Source organism: Vombatus ursinus, unplaced genomic scaffold (assembly GCF_900497805.2).
Source record: "Vombatus ursinus unplaced genomic scaffold, bare-nosed wombat genome assembly UNPS02014828.1, whole genome shotgun sequence".
Classification (NCBI taxonomy): domain Eukaryota; kingdom Metazoa; phylum Chordata; class Mammalia; order Diprotodontia; family Vombatidae; genus Vombatus; species Vombatus ursinus.
The window spans coordinates 2,166,445-2,182,208 of record NW_020954606.1 but is presented as its reverse complement, the minus strand read 5'-3'; the positions used below and the strand labels follow the sequence as shown (position 1 = coordinate 2,182,208).

Here is a 15,764-nt window from a genome sequence, read left to right as displayed (position 1 = left end):
AAAGAATAACAAGTCCCACACCCATAACCATAATCAAAGGTCTGAATGCTATTCAAACTTGAACAGCTTCATAAATTAAGAGGCTAATCCTGTCAACTTAAGAATTAACATTCTAATACTAGACTCAAACCTATAATTATGATGTTATAAGAACCACTAATGGTCACTTCAAGTTATTCTCAAATTCATAACCTAAATATAAGTTTTGGTTGCAGAAAAATGAAGCCTAGCACATGTAGTTAATAAAAAGAGCAATAAGAAAAGCAATAAAGAATCATCAGTATAACCCATATTCTAAATTGATCCATATTTTAAAAAATATTTTAGCCAAAATTATACACAACAAATGAGATAAAAGGACAATTGTCAAACCCTATTTAGTGTCTACTCAATGAAAACTGGGACAATATTCAAGTAACTTGATTAAAAAGCACAAAATATTCTTTCTTGCTTACATTTTCTAGATCATAATTTAAAGATAGAAGGGGTTTTAGAGGCCATTTAGGTTTACCACTCCCATTCTACAGATAAGGAAACTGTAGCCCAATGAGAGTAAGTGACTTGCCCTAGATTACTTTGGTAATAAATGGCAGGGCTGGGATTCAAATTCAGATCTTCCAAGCATTCAGTCATTGGTGGGGTAGATAGAGGTCACAGGTTAAATGAATTGCTAAAGACCATGCAACTTAAAATTACAGTACAAATGCCCTGACTCCTGGTTCAACAAGGTATGCCTTTCCAGTAGTCACTGAAATGTGAGGCCTGCATATTCTTTTGGTCAAGACTGTCCAGATAATAACTTCTAGTTTTCTATTTCATTTATGAATTAAATGGCTACCCTGAGGTAGTTCAAATTTGCATAAGTGAGTTATATTTTCTAAACTGTTCCTTTATTAAACTGAGTCTGACAGTTCTCTGTTTTAAAGAGGAATGAGCTACCTTAATTGAAGGTGACAGATCTTTCTCTAGAAGATAAAGGAATGTCCATGTATTAAACTGGTCTCACCTGTTGAAGGATGGCTCCAAGGGAGTTCTTGTCTTTTTGATTAACGCCATCTTTCTGTAATCGAGCAAGTAGCTCCGGTTTCTTGTATGTTTTCAGTGCCAGGAGGTGAATCACCCTGTCTCTATAGGGCCGCTGAAAAACACTGTTGTTTAAATGGATCTTTCGTATTGTATTTGCAGGGTTAATAGGAGTTGACCTTTTCCTCTCGGGCACTGCATCTGGAACAACTTGAGGTGCTTTCCGAATTTGCACTCTTTTACCTAGGTCCAGTGGAAAAGACAATAGTCAGTGTCTACAGGCTATGACAAGCATCGGTCCATATTCTGAGGTAGCTATCATGTTACTTGTTTATTTTTGAGTTTTGAGGACGACACACATATTACCGAGGTAAACAATAATTCAAAGTAAGTTTTAAGAATTTCTGCCAGTCAGGTTCAACTAGACTCATTCATTAGATTAACTCTAACGAGATACAATTAGTCCAGTTCCTGAGGTCCAGAGAACTAAAGTGATTTGCCCAAAGTCACAACGGACTAGAGCCAGGGTTATAACCAAAACTCCTTACTCCCAGTTCAATAATTTTCCTTTTTTAAAAAATGAACTTAACAATTATCAACAAAGATGAATATGCCTACACAGAACAAAAAGGACTTATATGAAAATATCAACTTCTGTAATGTTCAATTTGTCTTTCTCTGTGCTGTACAGAAATCTAGAAAAATCACATAGTAAGATTACTAAAAATTGTTATAGCCTATACTGAGAATGGGCAAGCTAAATGACAGCTACATATATGTTAAATTACCTTTTCAGTGAAGGCACAAACTGTAGGGCTAGTACCTACTAATCATATACTCTTATCAATGGTAAATGGTAAATTTTGAAAACCCTAACAAAAATTTCAGAAATGGCCAAATAAGCAGATCTCTATCCCTCAGCAGGGAAGGATGGTAAATAGTTTAGGCCTCTGCAGAGAGAAAAAGGAGGCCTTTCCCACTATATGCAGATCATATCCATATAAGAATCTAAATCTCACTAAACTCTTCTTTATTTATGATTATTCAAGTATCTCTTCCAAATAGAGACATCTTGGTTGAAATGGGCATTTTGTACTAAGTACACAATTTATTGAGCAAAAGTTTTATGGGGAAAAAGCCTCTGTGATTTCTGTGTATCTGGGACTCATTCAGTTTTGATTCCCCTCCCTCAAACCTTGCTGGGTCCCGGAGAGTAGCCATGCCTATACAGGCTCCTTAGTTAACTAGTTGTTTAGATTATTAAAATGACAGCCCAACATACTGGACCACTGAGTTACAAATAAGACTAACTGGCTTCAAATATTTCAGAAGGAAAAATAAATGCTGGGATCTTCACTGAAAGCTCTAAATGATCTTGTCAGCAGCTTCTTTATAACTGAGGTTAGAGCATGAAGGGTAAGGAGAAGAGAGAGTTGGCATGGAGAGATGGCCTATTTTTTATTCTCTTGACCAAAGTTAAGCTTGAATCATCTCAAGGAATCTCTTTCTACCATAATTACTTTTCATTTTAGCATCTGGATATGATTAATGGCAAAAAATATTCCTCAAAGTGCATGACAAAAATCCTCAACAGAAAGGTGGTAAGGTCTAAAGACTAAAGCAGACCTGTGCAACCTGCAGCCCACCAAAGGATTTCGGGCAGCACGCAAAAAATGTAGAGGATGGACTAAAGGATGACGTGGGGAAGAATTATAGTTTTAAAAAATCTTTTTTACTTTCCCACCCAATTTTAGAGATCATTGGAGTGTTTGGAAACAAACAATAAATTTCTAACAATGACGAGCAAATCTTTCCACTTTTAATCTTTGCTAAGCCCATCCTACCAAAGTAAACAGGTATAGCTTCATGGTCAAAAGGAAGAGAAATATTAACAAGCACAAAAAGTGCCAATACTTTCTCCCCTGAATGGCAGTCAGCATCCTCCCCTTCCCTGTACATCCTTCTGCCCACTCTTTGGTTCCTATTCAATTCAAGGAAAAAAATGTGGAAGAAAGAAAACATTAGTAATTTATATAACAGGCCAAAAAATAAAGCAGGGAATATTAAGGGGTAGGAAGTGGGGTGGGGAAAACAACTTTTTTTTTTAACCTCAGAAAAGTCCCTTTAATGAAACCTGTGGGAGAACCTAATTCTCTTTCCAGATCTAACTTCTAATCAATCCCTAGAGGTCTTTATATAACTGTGGCAGTGGATCTGTGTTGTGTGACCTGGGGACTGCTCATCTGAATCTATATTTCACTATATTAAGACGGATACCTAATACTAAGAGCTTACTGACCTTCCACTCAATATGAGATGGAAAGTAAGAGATTCCTTCCCCATGTCTAACAACTATCAAATAAGCAAGCTGAAACACAGACAAAATACCACGTACCAGAAAGAGAGTAGATATTGCCAACTGGCTTTTTGAAATTGTTTTTCTGGCCTGGCAGAGGGAGGGGGGGAAAAAAGACAATGGTTTTGGCAATACAGAACCAATCCTGGACTTTAAAAACAATGACTAGGAGTAGTATGGAGATGTTGTAAACTCTAACACTATACAGCTCAATGAGCATATATGCATTTAGGTTATTCAGTACAACTAAATATGATGTTAATTTCTTGAAAGGCAACAAAACATATAAACAAACAAATACATGCACGTATATAAACAAATATCACTGACTTTTTTTTTTTAAAAGAGGGAAAATGGGAAGGTATAGTCTTGGAAATTATATTGGTCACATTTACTTATCTAGAAAAATTAACAGCCAATAACATGCAAACTTAGAAAACATGACTATATATGAAAATATGCTTATAAACATTAATCAGATCACATGGATAGGGTAAAAAATCATCAAACAGTTTAGTTTCCTTTTAAAGGAATAAGAAATTTGAAAGGAGCTGTGACCAATATTCTCTTAACGAGTATAACAAAGATGTACTTGTTATGGGAAATTTGTTACTAAAAGTAGAAATATTATAGAAGGAATAAGAATATGGATTCCCTTCTAATATCTATCTTTCTTTCCCATTCAAGCTGTGGATTCCCAGGCCTCTCAATCTAGATAGGTCACTCTTGCCTCTGGGGAATGAGCCTCTATTTGGGAATATGGCAGTGCAGTACAGAAGACCACAATGCACAAGTGTTTCCCATGCTCTCAGGTACCACTGTCCTAGAAGCCTTGGTGCACTTTCTAGAGTCCTCTACTGGAGACTGAACTCCTAGGATGCTTTCACCTGAGATTAGAACTTTCTCTAATTCATTTCCTGAGGGACTTTTGTGAAAAATAATCTTTGGTTTTTGAGGCATCATTGTATCGACTTTGAACTTGGCTTTCCATGGCATAACAGTTAAGGGGCATTCTGTTTTATGAAGACTGCGCAACTGTTTCAAGGACTATTTGCTAAAGACAAAATCTGGATGGTTAGCTAGCATTTAAGAAGAAAAAAGAATCTGAAATAACCTCGACAAATTGGCTGAAAATGGGAAGTTGCAAACAGACAGTTAGAGAGAAAATGACTGAAAGAGATGCAATGCCATAAGGATTGAATATAAATGAGATAGCAATATGGACCTCTTAAAAAACCATTATAATAAAGATCAGACCTTTACTAAAGCAGTCTGTACAGTTTTGAACTCAGAGATGAGAAGAATTGGAGGATTCAGAAGAAAGCAATGAAAATGATTAGAGGGCTGGCATACAAGCCATACAAAGAAAGGTTAAAAGGACTTGGGGTCATTTAGCCTGGACAGGAGAAGCTGAGGAAAGCTGTAACAACAGCATTTAAGAACATGAAAGAATATTGTATGGGTGATTGTAAGTAGTTGGCTCAATGAGGATGAGGGAAAAGTTTGAGAAGTTAATCAGTCTACAAGCATTTATTGAGCACCTCTTATGAGCTAGGCACTGTGCTAAACACTGGGGATACCAAGAAAGACAAAAGTCAGATGGGCTCTCAAGAAGCTCATAGTCTAATGGGGAAGACAACAGGAAAACAATGAATAAACAAGACATATACAGGATAAACTGAAGATAATCAAGACAGGGAAGGTACTAGCATCAAAGGGCATCAGGAAAGACTTCTTGAAGGAGGTGAGATTTTAGCTGGGACTTGAAGAGGAGGAAAGAATATTTCATGCATGGGGGACAGTCTATAAAAAAAGCCCAGAGATGGAGTGTCTTGTTTGAGGAACAGCAAAGACGCCGGTGTTATTTGATTGCACAGTATGGAGGGGAAGTGAGGAGAAAAGTGTAAGAAAACTTGACAGCTAGGAGGCAGTCTGCTTTGAATGCCAAACAGGGCCTTTTCTCTTCGATGCTAGCAGTGATAGGGAGCCGCCAAAGTTTACTGAACATGGTGGTGCTGAGGTCAGATCCTGAGCTTTAAGAAGATCCACATGACAGCTAGGTAGAGGATGGCCTGAGGTGGGGAGAGGTTTAGGGCAGGGAGACTAACAAGCAGGCTCTCTAACAGTTTGGTGCGAAATGGTGACAAGGTCAGAGGAGAGAGGGGGGCTTATCTGAGAGATGTCATGAAGATGTCATAAATTCCTAGTGCTAATAGAAGAATGATCCAAACTGAGGTCCTAGGAAATGTCACCAAGGGAAATTGTTAATAGTTAGGTAGACACAACTCTGTATATGGAATGGTTGGCTGCAGTCCGAACTAAAAATAGTACACTGAACATGGCAGACACGCTGCTCTCTGATCTTCCCTAAAAACCGGGAGACTGAATACTTCAATCTCTCGAGTCCTTAAGTTATCTCCTGGAAGGATGGCACTCAGCCACCAGTGACGCCAAGCTACAATGTCCTTTTTTTTTTCCTTAAAGGCTGAAATAACTTGGTTACTTTTTAGTACCATTACATAGTATCGAACATACACTGTGTGGTTTGTAGGAACCTAGGTGTTTCAAACCCTGTGCATGCTAAAAACAAGGGTTTGTTAGACAAACAAAGTCTTCAGCATCTGAAGTCTATTTAAAACCTCCAAACTATTCTGATGTGAAGTCAAAGGGTTTCATCAGAAAACTATCTCTGATGAGCAATGATATTCCTTCAATCTGTCTCTACCCACCCATCCCTGCCCCTCCAGCTCCAATTGATTTCTCTGTTTCATAATAAATTAAAACATTTTCAAAGCATTTTTAACTGGCTCTGCCAGAGGCAGAAATTCTCAACTTGATTTCTATTCTACTTCTACCCTCTCTGTCCCCCACTCCCTGCCCCCATTCCTGTCCCAGAGATCTAACACCTCTTCATCTCCTTACAAAATGCAAATATTTTTCACTTGAATGATTAAACTTTTAGGATATGCTGAATAAAGAAGTGATCTACAATGTCTGTCTCTAATACTTCTAGATAATCTTTCTCCGTCAAGTTAAAAGGGGATGGACAATAACTTAAAATGAAGCAAATACTATACTGTGAGTCTTAAAAATAATACAGCAAGACTAGACAATTGGTACATAAATTTAATTAAGAAAATTTTGAGGATAAAGGAGTAAGAAAGGTGATAAAAGATTGTTATTTCACTCATTAGAATAGGAAAAAAATGCTCTTTGGTGGCTCCCTACTGAAGAGAGAACTTGGTCCTGTGTGTACAGACACCTGGGGAAGTTAAGAATTGTTGTTAAACCAAACTAAGTGTATCTAAGCTAAGCACTAGTTCCCAGGAGCATTGGCCATGTTCCAAAAAAGTGCCTGTTAATGACAGAAGTGTAGTTTCTAAACACTGATTGCATTGTAGCTGGCTCACACATAGAAGGAAAAAACACAGAAGCAGAATTATACTCAGCCATAGAAAGATAAAGATTAAGGCGCTTGGTCCTCAGAGAGGCTGTCACTGCTAGAATTGAAGTTCTGAAATTAATAATACTTCACTTTAAAAAAAGTATGCTGGTGCTATTTAAAACTGACAAAGGGTTCATCTAATTCCTGATAGTATTAACAGACATAAAAACTAATATACCAAATTAGGTCTGATAAACACCTACTCCTTTCTCCATATATCAAGACAAAATAAGGGACACAGCCAACAATCACCGTTTCTTATTGTCCCTTGTCCTGGTGGTTATGTTGAGTGGAATTGGTAAAGCCTGAATTTTTAGCCATTCTACTGCCGGACAGATGGAAAAAGCAACAGAATACTAGATGACATTTCATTCCTTTAGTGCTGGTACCCTGAGGCTTTGTAATAGGTACCTCTCTAAATTTTTTATTTTTTATCTCTAAAGATAAAAATTCCTTTCTCAGTGTCCACTGAAAATCCAAAGAAAAGTCTGCAATGGGGGTCACTAAACAAAAAAAAAACAAACCAAAAAAACCCAATCTGCTAATCGAGAATTTCTTATTTTAAAAATAATTATCAAACTGTAAAACATGAACCATCCAACATTTTTTATTATCAAAATTATATTTTCTGTTGCTATCCACATCCAGAGAAAGAACTATGGAGTCTGAATGCAGATTAAAGCATACTATTTGCTCTTTTTTTCCCTTCTGTTTTGTTTTGTTTCTTCTTTCTTGTGGTTCTTCCTATTGGTTCTAATTCTTCTTTACAACATGACCATTGTGAAAATATGTTTAATAGGAATGTACATGTACAGCCTATATCAGATTGTATCCCATCTTGGGGAAGGAGGAGGAGAGAGAAGGGGAGAAAATATAAAACTCAAAACCTTATGGAAGTGAATGTTAAAAACTAAAAATAAATAAATTAAACACACACACACACACACAAATTATATTTTCTGGTGGCAAGGAAGAGCACAACAATTACAACCTCCTATGTCACTTTCTCAGATCTCAGGAGATATTTTTCAAAGCAGTACAGACTAGCTCCATTAAGGAACAGTTTGGGAAGTGAATTGAAGAAAAAAATCACTTTCAACAATTAAGTAAAAAAAAATTTTTTTTTTAACAATATGGTATTCTTATGGAATCATTTTCACAAGATAACATAAAACTATTTTATATTTGCACACTCTTTTTCCCTGACAACCAACTTCTTTGATTTAATAAGTTAATAATGGAAGTGGAATTTATACATGGCAACCTAAGCTACTTCAATTGCTCTTTATGAGAAGGGTATAAAAAAAGAAAAAAAAAAAAGGAAACACATACACACCTACAAATGGTCCACCAGGTTTTATAACCTTTGTACTTCGGTTACGGGATTCCTCTTCTGCCTGGGTCATTCGTTCTCTTGTCATTTGATAGGAGTCATTTGTTGCACATACTGTAATTTTATCTTGTATAAATCCCAGGCAATTGAGCTGTGAGGCACCAGAACTGCAGAATAACAAAGTAGCTTTGTAAGAGATGACCATTTTAAACTCATTTTTTGGTCAGTAGAGGCAAGCTAGATTTTAAAGATTATTCTTGTATCTTCCTCTAATTTCCAACATTTTCTTCTTTTATTCTATTTTTTTATTCTACCCTAATAGAATGGGTAGAGCCATATAGGTTTTACCCTAGGTCTATGGCAACATATGAGTGCCACATGTTCTTAAGAATCTTCTACTCCTGATTCTTACTAGACTTGAAATGCAGTTTGTGTTTAAAAGTGACTTCTAAACTTTCTCTTTACAGAACAAATCTTTAGCACTGAGTTGAGTAGTGAGATGTAGCTTAAATTTTAATTTGCAAATAGTGTTCTAGTTGGTGACAAAATTCTAGCAAGCACTAAAGCCTGCTTTATTACCCTAGGATCCTCAAGCACCTTAGAATTTACATTTGCCTTTCCATTTAAAACTCACTTGTAGGGAATGAATAAGTGGCAGCAATTTAACATTTTTTGGAAAAAGCAACTTTATTCCAAAAATTTTTAACTTAGCTTCAGGTTCTTTAACTTTCTTTAAGCAACTTCTGTTGTCATCAGATGCATTTATTAAATTCAAGGGAAAATATAACTATGGGTTGATTTTTTTTTAAAAAAATCAGTTTTATAGGTTTAAAATTTGACTTTTGAAGTTGTTTTAAGAACTGCCTCACAAGTGCTAAAATTTGTACTTCTCAAATGTGTTAGTATCATTTATTAGGTAATTATATCACACAGGGCTAGAAATAAGGCAAGTGAGATTTGTGTTTTTCATCAGTTCAATTTGTGCTCAACTCTAACATAAGATGGAGTAACAATGGGAGAGAGGTATTTCAGGTGAACATTTTTCTCTAAAGCAGTATTTCTATGGGTCAAATTTTGTTTGACAGTTTGGTGGTGTAGTAGATAGAATGATGGGCTTGGAGTCACGAAGTCTTGAGTTCAAATACGTCCTCAGACACTAACTGCGTGACCTTGGGCAGTTCTAGTAAGAATAAGGGGTAGAGGATTTTAAAGACTATATGGTGCTCAGGAGAATACCGTGCACAGTAACAGCAATATTGTACAATGAAGAACTGTGAATGACTTGGCCATTCTAAACAATACAATGATCCAAGACAATCCTAAAGGACTCATGATGAAAAATGTTATCGGCCTCCAGAGAAAGTACTGAATACAGGCCAAAGAATACTATTTTTCACTTTCTTTTTTTGGTTGAAGTTTTCTTCCACAAAATTACTAATATGGAAATATGTTTTACATGAATGCACATGTATAACCCAGATTGCTTACTGTCTCAGGGGGGAAGGGAGGGATAAGAATTTGGAACTCAAGACTTAAAAAAAAAAAGAACGCTAAAAGTTGTTTTTATATGTAATTGGGAAAAATAAAATACTATTTTAAAAAGGATATAAGGTGTTGATATTTTGTGGTAAGTCATTGAATTTCTCTTTGCCTCAGTTTTTTTATCTTTAAAAGGGGGATAATAATAGCACCTACCTCCCAGGGTTCTTGTGAGGATCCAATGAGATAATATTTGTAAAGCAATTATCATAGTGTCTGATAGCATAAACTACATAAATGTTAGCTATCATTGTTATTATTATTATTATTATTATTAGACAATATTGATCATTAACAATCAGTCTCAGCCAATCAACAAGTATTTATTAAGTACTTACTGCAAGCCAGGCAGTAAGCCAAGTGCTGGGGATACAAAAAAATGCAAAAACACTCCCTCTCAAGGAGTTCACATTCTAATGCAGGAGATAGGTCCTTAACTATGTACCTACAAGACAAATATGTTGTAAATGGAAGGTAATCGCAGAGTGAAGGCACTAGCAGCTAGGGGAAGAAGAAAGTTAGCCTACAGAAGTTAGGATTTGAGCTGAGTCTAGACAAAAAGCCAGAGAAGCCTAGAGGCTGAAGTGAGGAGGAACAACATTCCAGGCATGGGATACTAAGGGAAACAAAGAATCCCTATATAAAAAACAAATAACACTTCCAAATCCCAGCGGATAGACTAGTTATTTCAAGCAAAATTTAATACAAAAAACTTTAACCAGTCCGTTGGAATTTCTGGTAAAAGGATGTGACTAGTCTTCATATTGCTTAATTTAGTTAGTTGATATATTAAGCCAAAGGCCGAAAGTTCATAATTACTGGGATCAATGGTAAAAACATTAGAGCTTAATAGAGGACACTAGGATAGCTATAGCTATTCTAACACATTTCAGTGATTGGTCAAAGAAAGGCAAAACACTTTTAAATACAAGAAATAGTAGGGTCTTGAAGTTCCTTTCCCAGTACTAATTTGTTACAGGAAATGGCCAAAGTATACCTATTGGCTAATTTCTATTAATGATTAGCCTAATAATGTCACATACTTACATAATAAAATGTCAGCTGCAAAGGGAAAAAATGTCAACTGGAAAGTTAAGGTAGCATATGCAGATGACAGATAAGAGCCAGATTTAGCATTAGTGAAAGACCACAATAAATAAATGACAAACAATCATTGCTCTTAAAAAAACAAAATGAAACATTTTTCTTAATCATCGATTGCTTAGAGACAGCACTTCCCTAATGTCTTCCCAGTAATATCACTCTAGGTCTTTCAAAGTACATTAATTACAATCCAGAATTGCATTTTTCTTTGTGGTTTCTTTAAACACAAAATAAAACTTCAAATAGCTTCTTCTGGTTTAAGGCCATGGAATGACCACCCTACAAAGAGGAACTTGAAAAGAAAGAAGAGGCAGTCAGGGAAGTTAATAAAGGAATCCAGTCAACTGGTATTTACTGAGGCCAGGTTATGAGAGACACAGTAAATGTAAGGCACAGTCTCTCTCCTTCAAGTTTACAATTTTGTTCATGAGATAAATTTTATAGACACAAAAAGATCAGAAATCATCATAAAAATCCTAGTACATCATCATATGTAAACCACAGAATAGATAACATGCTCATAAATGTTACAGAGTTCCCACTGATGGACACATTAGACGTTTAGGTTGATTAGGTAAGATGGGCCAAATTATAGGGGTCTGATGAAAGACAGAGATATAATTTCTGCTAACTTCACACTGACCATCTTACTAAGTATGAATATGTGCTCTAACCACAGTGAGGAACACTAAGAGCAATAACAATGATGACAGTAATGATATAGCTAACACTGTTAGATAGCCTTCCAAGGTTTCAAAAGTGGAAACTGATAGGGCAATTAATCGCATAATATCACTACTTATAAGATGGTGTTGAGCCCTTTAATGAAACAAAAACAAAAACAATTTTCTATAAGAAATCAGTTAAATTAGCTGACAGAATGTAGGAGTATGGTTTTTTGGACTGGGAACCAGGAAATGTGGATTCTGGATCACTGATATTTTCTGCTAATTAATTGTGTGACCTTGAACAAGTCAATCAAAGTTTATAGGTTTCAGTTTCCTCATCTGAAAAAAATGAGGATATTGTTCTGGATTACTAATTAAAAAGTACCTTTGGTTCTGAATACCCAGTAATCAGGGAATGCCACTCAGCAAGGCCCATCCCCACCTTCTCCCACTGGTGAGTTCCTTTTGGAACCTCCATTTTGTGGAAGAGCCAGCCTTCATTCTGCTCCTGGCCCTGTTCTTTACTTCCTCTGGTCTTCACAACTATGTCCCTGCTCTGGGTCCCTTTATCTCCACTATTCCCTCCCCTCTGCTCTTTTCCACCTCCCTTTTGTGTGTTATCTTCCCCTATAAGAATGTAAGTTCTATGGGTGTAGGTGTCATCTTTCTTTTTGGCTTGTATCTGTATCCCTAGAGTTTAGTACATATAAGGGCTTAATAAATGCCTGCTTTTTACCTTTCTTCCTTCTCATGGTTTAAAGTAAAATTATTATTTCTTTACATTGATCTTCAATCCCTAATGCTGTTTTTCTCCCCACAAAAAGTAAAACTTTCAGAATGTTTACTAAATACCCTGAATATCAGGGCTATGACTGAACAGTTGAGCAAATGCCAGAGGCTATGTACTGAGGAGTGGCCAAGCCAATCTAGCTTTAGGAAGCACTAAAGCTATTTTATTGATAAGGAAAAGGTATAAATGTTAAGAAATATTAAATAAGCAGCCAATTTGTTTGCTTTGAAAGAAGGTATACTCCACACATGTATACTTATATATTAACTATATATATACATACACATACATATCTATAAAATGCTAATTTTTTAAAGTCTGACTTAGCATTAAAATATCCTAACCACCATTCTACAGTTTAACAAAAGTCTCAGACATAAATACAAATATTTTTCTCTTATCATGACTTAAAATGTACTTACCTTGAGACAGTTTGCTGGATGCAGTCAAAGCTTCCCTGAGGGTTATCTTTGCCAACATTTGACAAGTAGAAGTTAAAATTATGCACTTCATTTGGAGGATCATTTTTGGGAATTTTGACAAGCTAAAAGGATGAGAAATGACTCAAACTGTAAATTCAGCATAGGACTTAATAACAAAATTTGCTAAAGTAACATACTAAGTTGAAGCCCTCCTGAGAGCTATGTTCAAATCACAAAATTAATAAGTTCAAGACATTTGTCATTTGAAAATAAGTCCTTTGGTATTCTTCAAAGATTCTTACTTGTACCCTTTTCTGTAGGTATAATTATTTTCATAAGGTTTGGTAGATCAACTGTGTATTAGCCAAAAAGGAAGAAATAAATAGTATAGTAACTATCTTAAAAGTCCTCTTCCGGTTCTTGTCTGGTTTCTCTGCTGCCCCTCAGTCTCCTTTGCTGGATTATCAACCACACGCCAACCACAGGTTCCAATCAAGAAATCAACAAACATTTATTAAGCCCTTAGCACATTTCAGGAACCCTCCTGGCCTCCTTTCTTCTCTTTCTATATATACTCTCTTAGTGAACTTATCAATTCTTATGCAGATGACTACAGATCTATATATCCAATATGCCTTCCTAAATACCAACCCCATTTTATCAAGTTTTGCTGGATGTCCTGCAGGCATCTCAAAATCCACAGAACTCATCTTTCCCCTCAAATCTGCTCCCCATTGTGGCTTTCCTATGTCTGGTAAGGGTGCTATCATCCTTAGTGTCACTCAGGTTTATAGCTTCCAAGTCAACCTCACATCCCTTTAGTCCCTTTCACCACCCATATCCAATCAGTTTACAAATTTTGGGGACTCAATCTCTATAAAATGTTTTACCTGCACTCGTTCCCTCCACTCACAGAACTGCCACACTAGTTCAGGGTCCCCCCATCACCTCTCACTCAGACCTATCCTATTTCCAATCTTTCCCCTTTCCTAAAATCATCCTCCACATGGCTATCAAAGGGATATTCCTGAAGTACAAGTCCGATCATGTCACTCCCCAGCTTGAGAAGCCTCATTGATTCCCTATAGCCTCCAGGATCAAACACAAACACTCCTTTGGTATTTAAAACCCTTCACAATCTTACTCTAAACTTATTTTTCCAGACTTCATTTCACATGACTTTCCTTCAAATGTCTTAGGTTCCAGCAAAACTGGCTTTCCCTACTGACATTTCACCTCTGCCTCTTAGAATGCTTAACTTCATACAAAGCTCAGCTCAAGTGCCAACTCTCCCAGAAGACAATGTTGCCTCTACCAAATCACTTTGTATATATTTTGTAATTCCTCAGCTGTGTACCTGTGGCTTCCTTCCCGCCTCCCACCCTAGTAAACTCCAGGTTAGTTTGAAGGTACAGGCTGTTTTATTTGTCTTCTATTCTTGGTGTCTAGTTTATAATATGGGCTTAATGCTTGTTGCATGTTTATTTTAAAAAGGAAATCAAGTTAATTTGGCATGACTGCCTCCCAAAGAAGCCATGTTAATTTTTTAAAATACATTTTTACCGATATCTTTTTGTTTCCTCCATTTCCCCCACATGCTCTTACTCCCCTCTCAAATGGTAATCTTATAATAAAGAAAAAAGTCTGATGTCATAATAACAATAGCAGCTAGCATTTACATAGCTATAATGTTTGTAAAACACTTTACACATATAAATGAACTCAGTTCAACCCTCATAACAACCCTGAGAAGAGGTGATCAACATCCATCCATGATCCCCTCTTCTCCAAAGAGGTAGGGAACAGTGTCTTGGAGCCAAGACTGAATGATTTTAATTTCTAAGCAATTTAATTCTTATTCAAGCAGTGAATCAGGAAGCATTTATTAAACCCCTACATCAGCCAGGTATTATGCTGGACGATGGGGATACAAAAACAAATGTCAAACAGTTCCTGACTTCTAGGACCTTACATTCTATTGGGGGAACACAACATATAAGTTAATGCAAAACACAAAACAAGGTAAATATAAAAGAATTTGTAGGGAGCCATTAGTGGCTGGTGGGGGGGGGAGGGAAGGTCAGGAAAGGTTTCATGGAGGTGACACCTGAAATTTGAAGTAAGCTAGGAATTCGAAGAGACAGGGGAATGCATTCCAGGCACAGAGAACAGCCAGTGCAAACACCACCTGGAGGTGGGAGATGGGATGCCATGTACAAGAAAGAGCAGGCCAGTCTGGATCACAGATTGTGGACAGCAGGATTTAATAAGCCAAGAAAGGCAGGCTGAAGCCATTTTGGGCAAGGCTTTAAGTGCCAAAGAGAAAAGATTGCATTTAATCCTAGAGGTAACAGGTCACCATTTAATTATCCCTATTCAGAGGGCTCCTGTATCTACATTTCCAGCCCTAATCTCTCTTGAATCCTGTCCTGCATTACCAGTTGCCTTCTGGACATCTCCACCTGGATGGCCCTCAGTATCAGAAACTGAATCATTATCTGTTACTCACTTCCACCCCTTGACAAATCACCCCCTCTCCAAACTTTTCTGTATCTGCTGGGGGCCTGGTTATCCTTTCAGTTACCCAGGTTTTCCTAATCCCAACCTTTGATTCATACTTGACTCCTCCATGTTCCTTACATGCCATATCCAGTCAGCTGACAAGTCTTACTCATTTCTATCCTTACCCTATATTAGTGCTTTCTAACTCATCAAATTATCTTGTATTTACTTAGGATTACAGAATTATATGCTCCTAGATTTAGAGCTGAAAGGGACCCTAGAGGTAATTTTATCCAATCCCCTCATTTTACAAATGAAGAAACTGAAGCCCAAGTAGGTTAAACAATTTGCCAAAGGTCTCACAGGTGGTAAGTGTCAGAGCTAAGATTTGAATCAAAGTCCTTTTTTTGGGGGGGGAGGGGCGAAGCAATTGGGGTTAAGTGACTTGCCCAGAGTCACACAGCTAGTGTTATGTGTCTGAGGCTGGATTTGAACTCAGGTCCTCCTGACTCCAGGGCTGGTGCTCTATCCACTGTGCCACCTAGCTGCCCCACCCTGAACCAATGTTCTTGACCTAACTCT

General features: G+C 36.9%; 1 protein-coding gene across 1 annotated transcript in view; it reads right to left on the bottom strand.

Moving 5' to 3' along the window:
• ELL2 (elongation factor for RNA polymerase II 2) overlaps positions 1-15,764 on the bottom strand; it is a 96,032-nt gene that overhangs the window by 25,102 nt on the left and 55,166 nt on the right. Inside the window, exons 3-5 of the mRNA XM_027838493.1 lie at positions 12,681-12,802; positions 8,161-8,324; positions 1,007-1,266 (exon numbers count right to left, since the gene is read on the bottom strand). Coding sequence (XP_027694294.1) covers positions 1,007-1,266; positions 8,161-8,324; positions 12,681-12,802 — 546 coding nt within the window. The remainder of the gene's footprint in view (positions 1-1,006; positions 1,267-8,160; positions 8,325-12,680; positions 12,803-15,764) is intronic.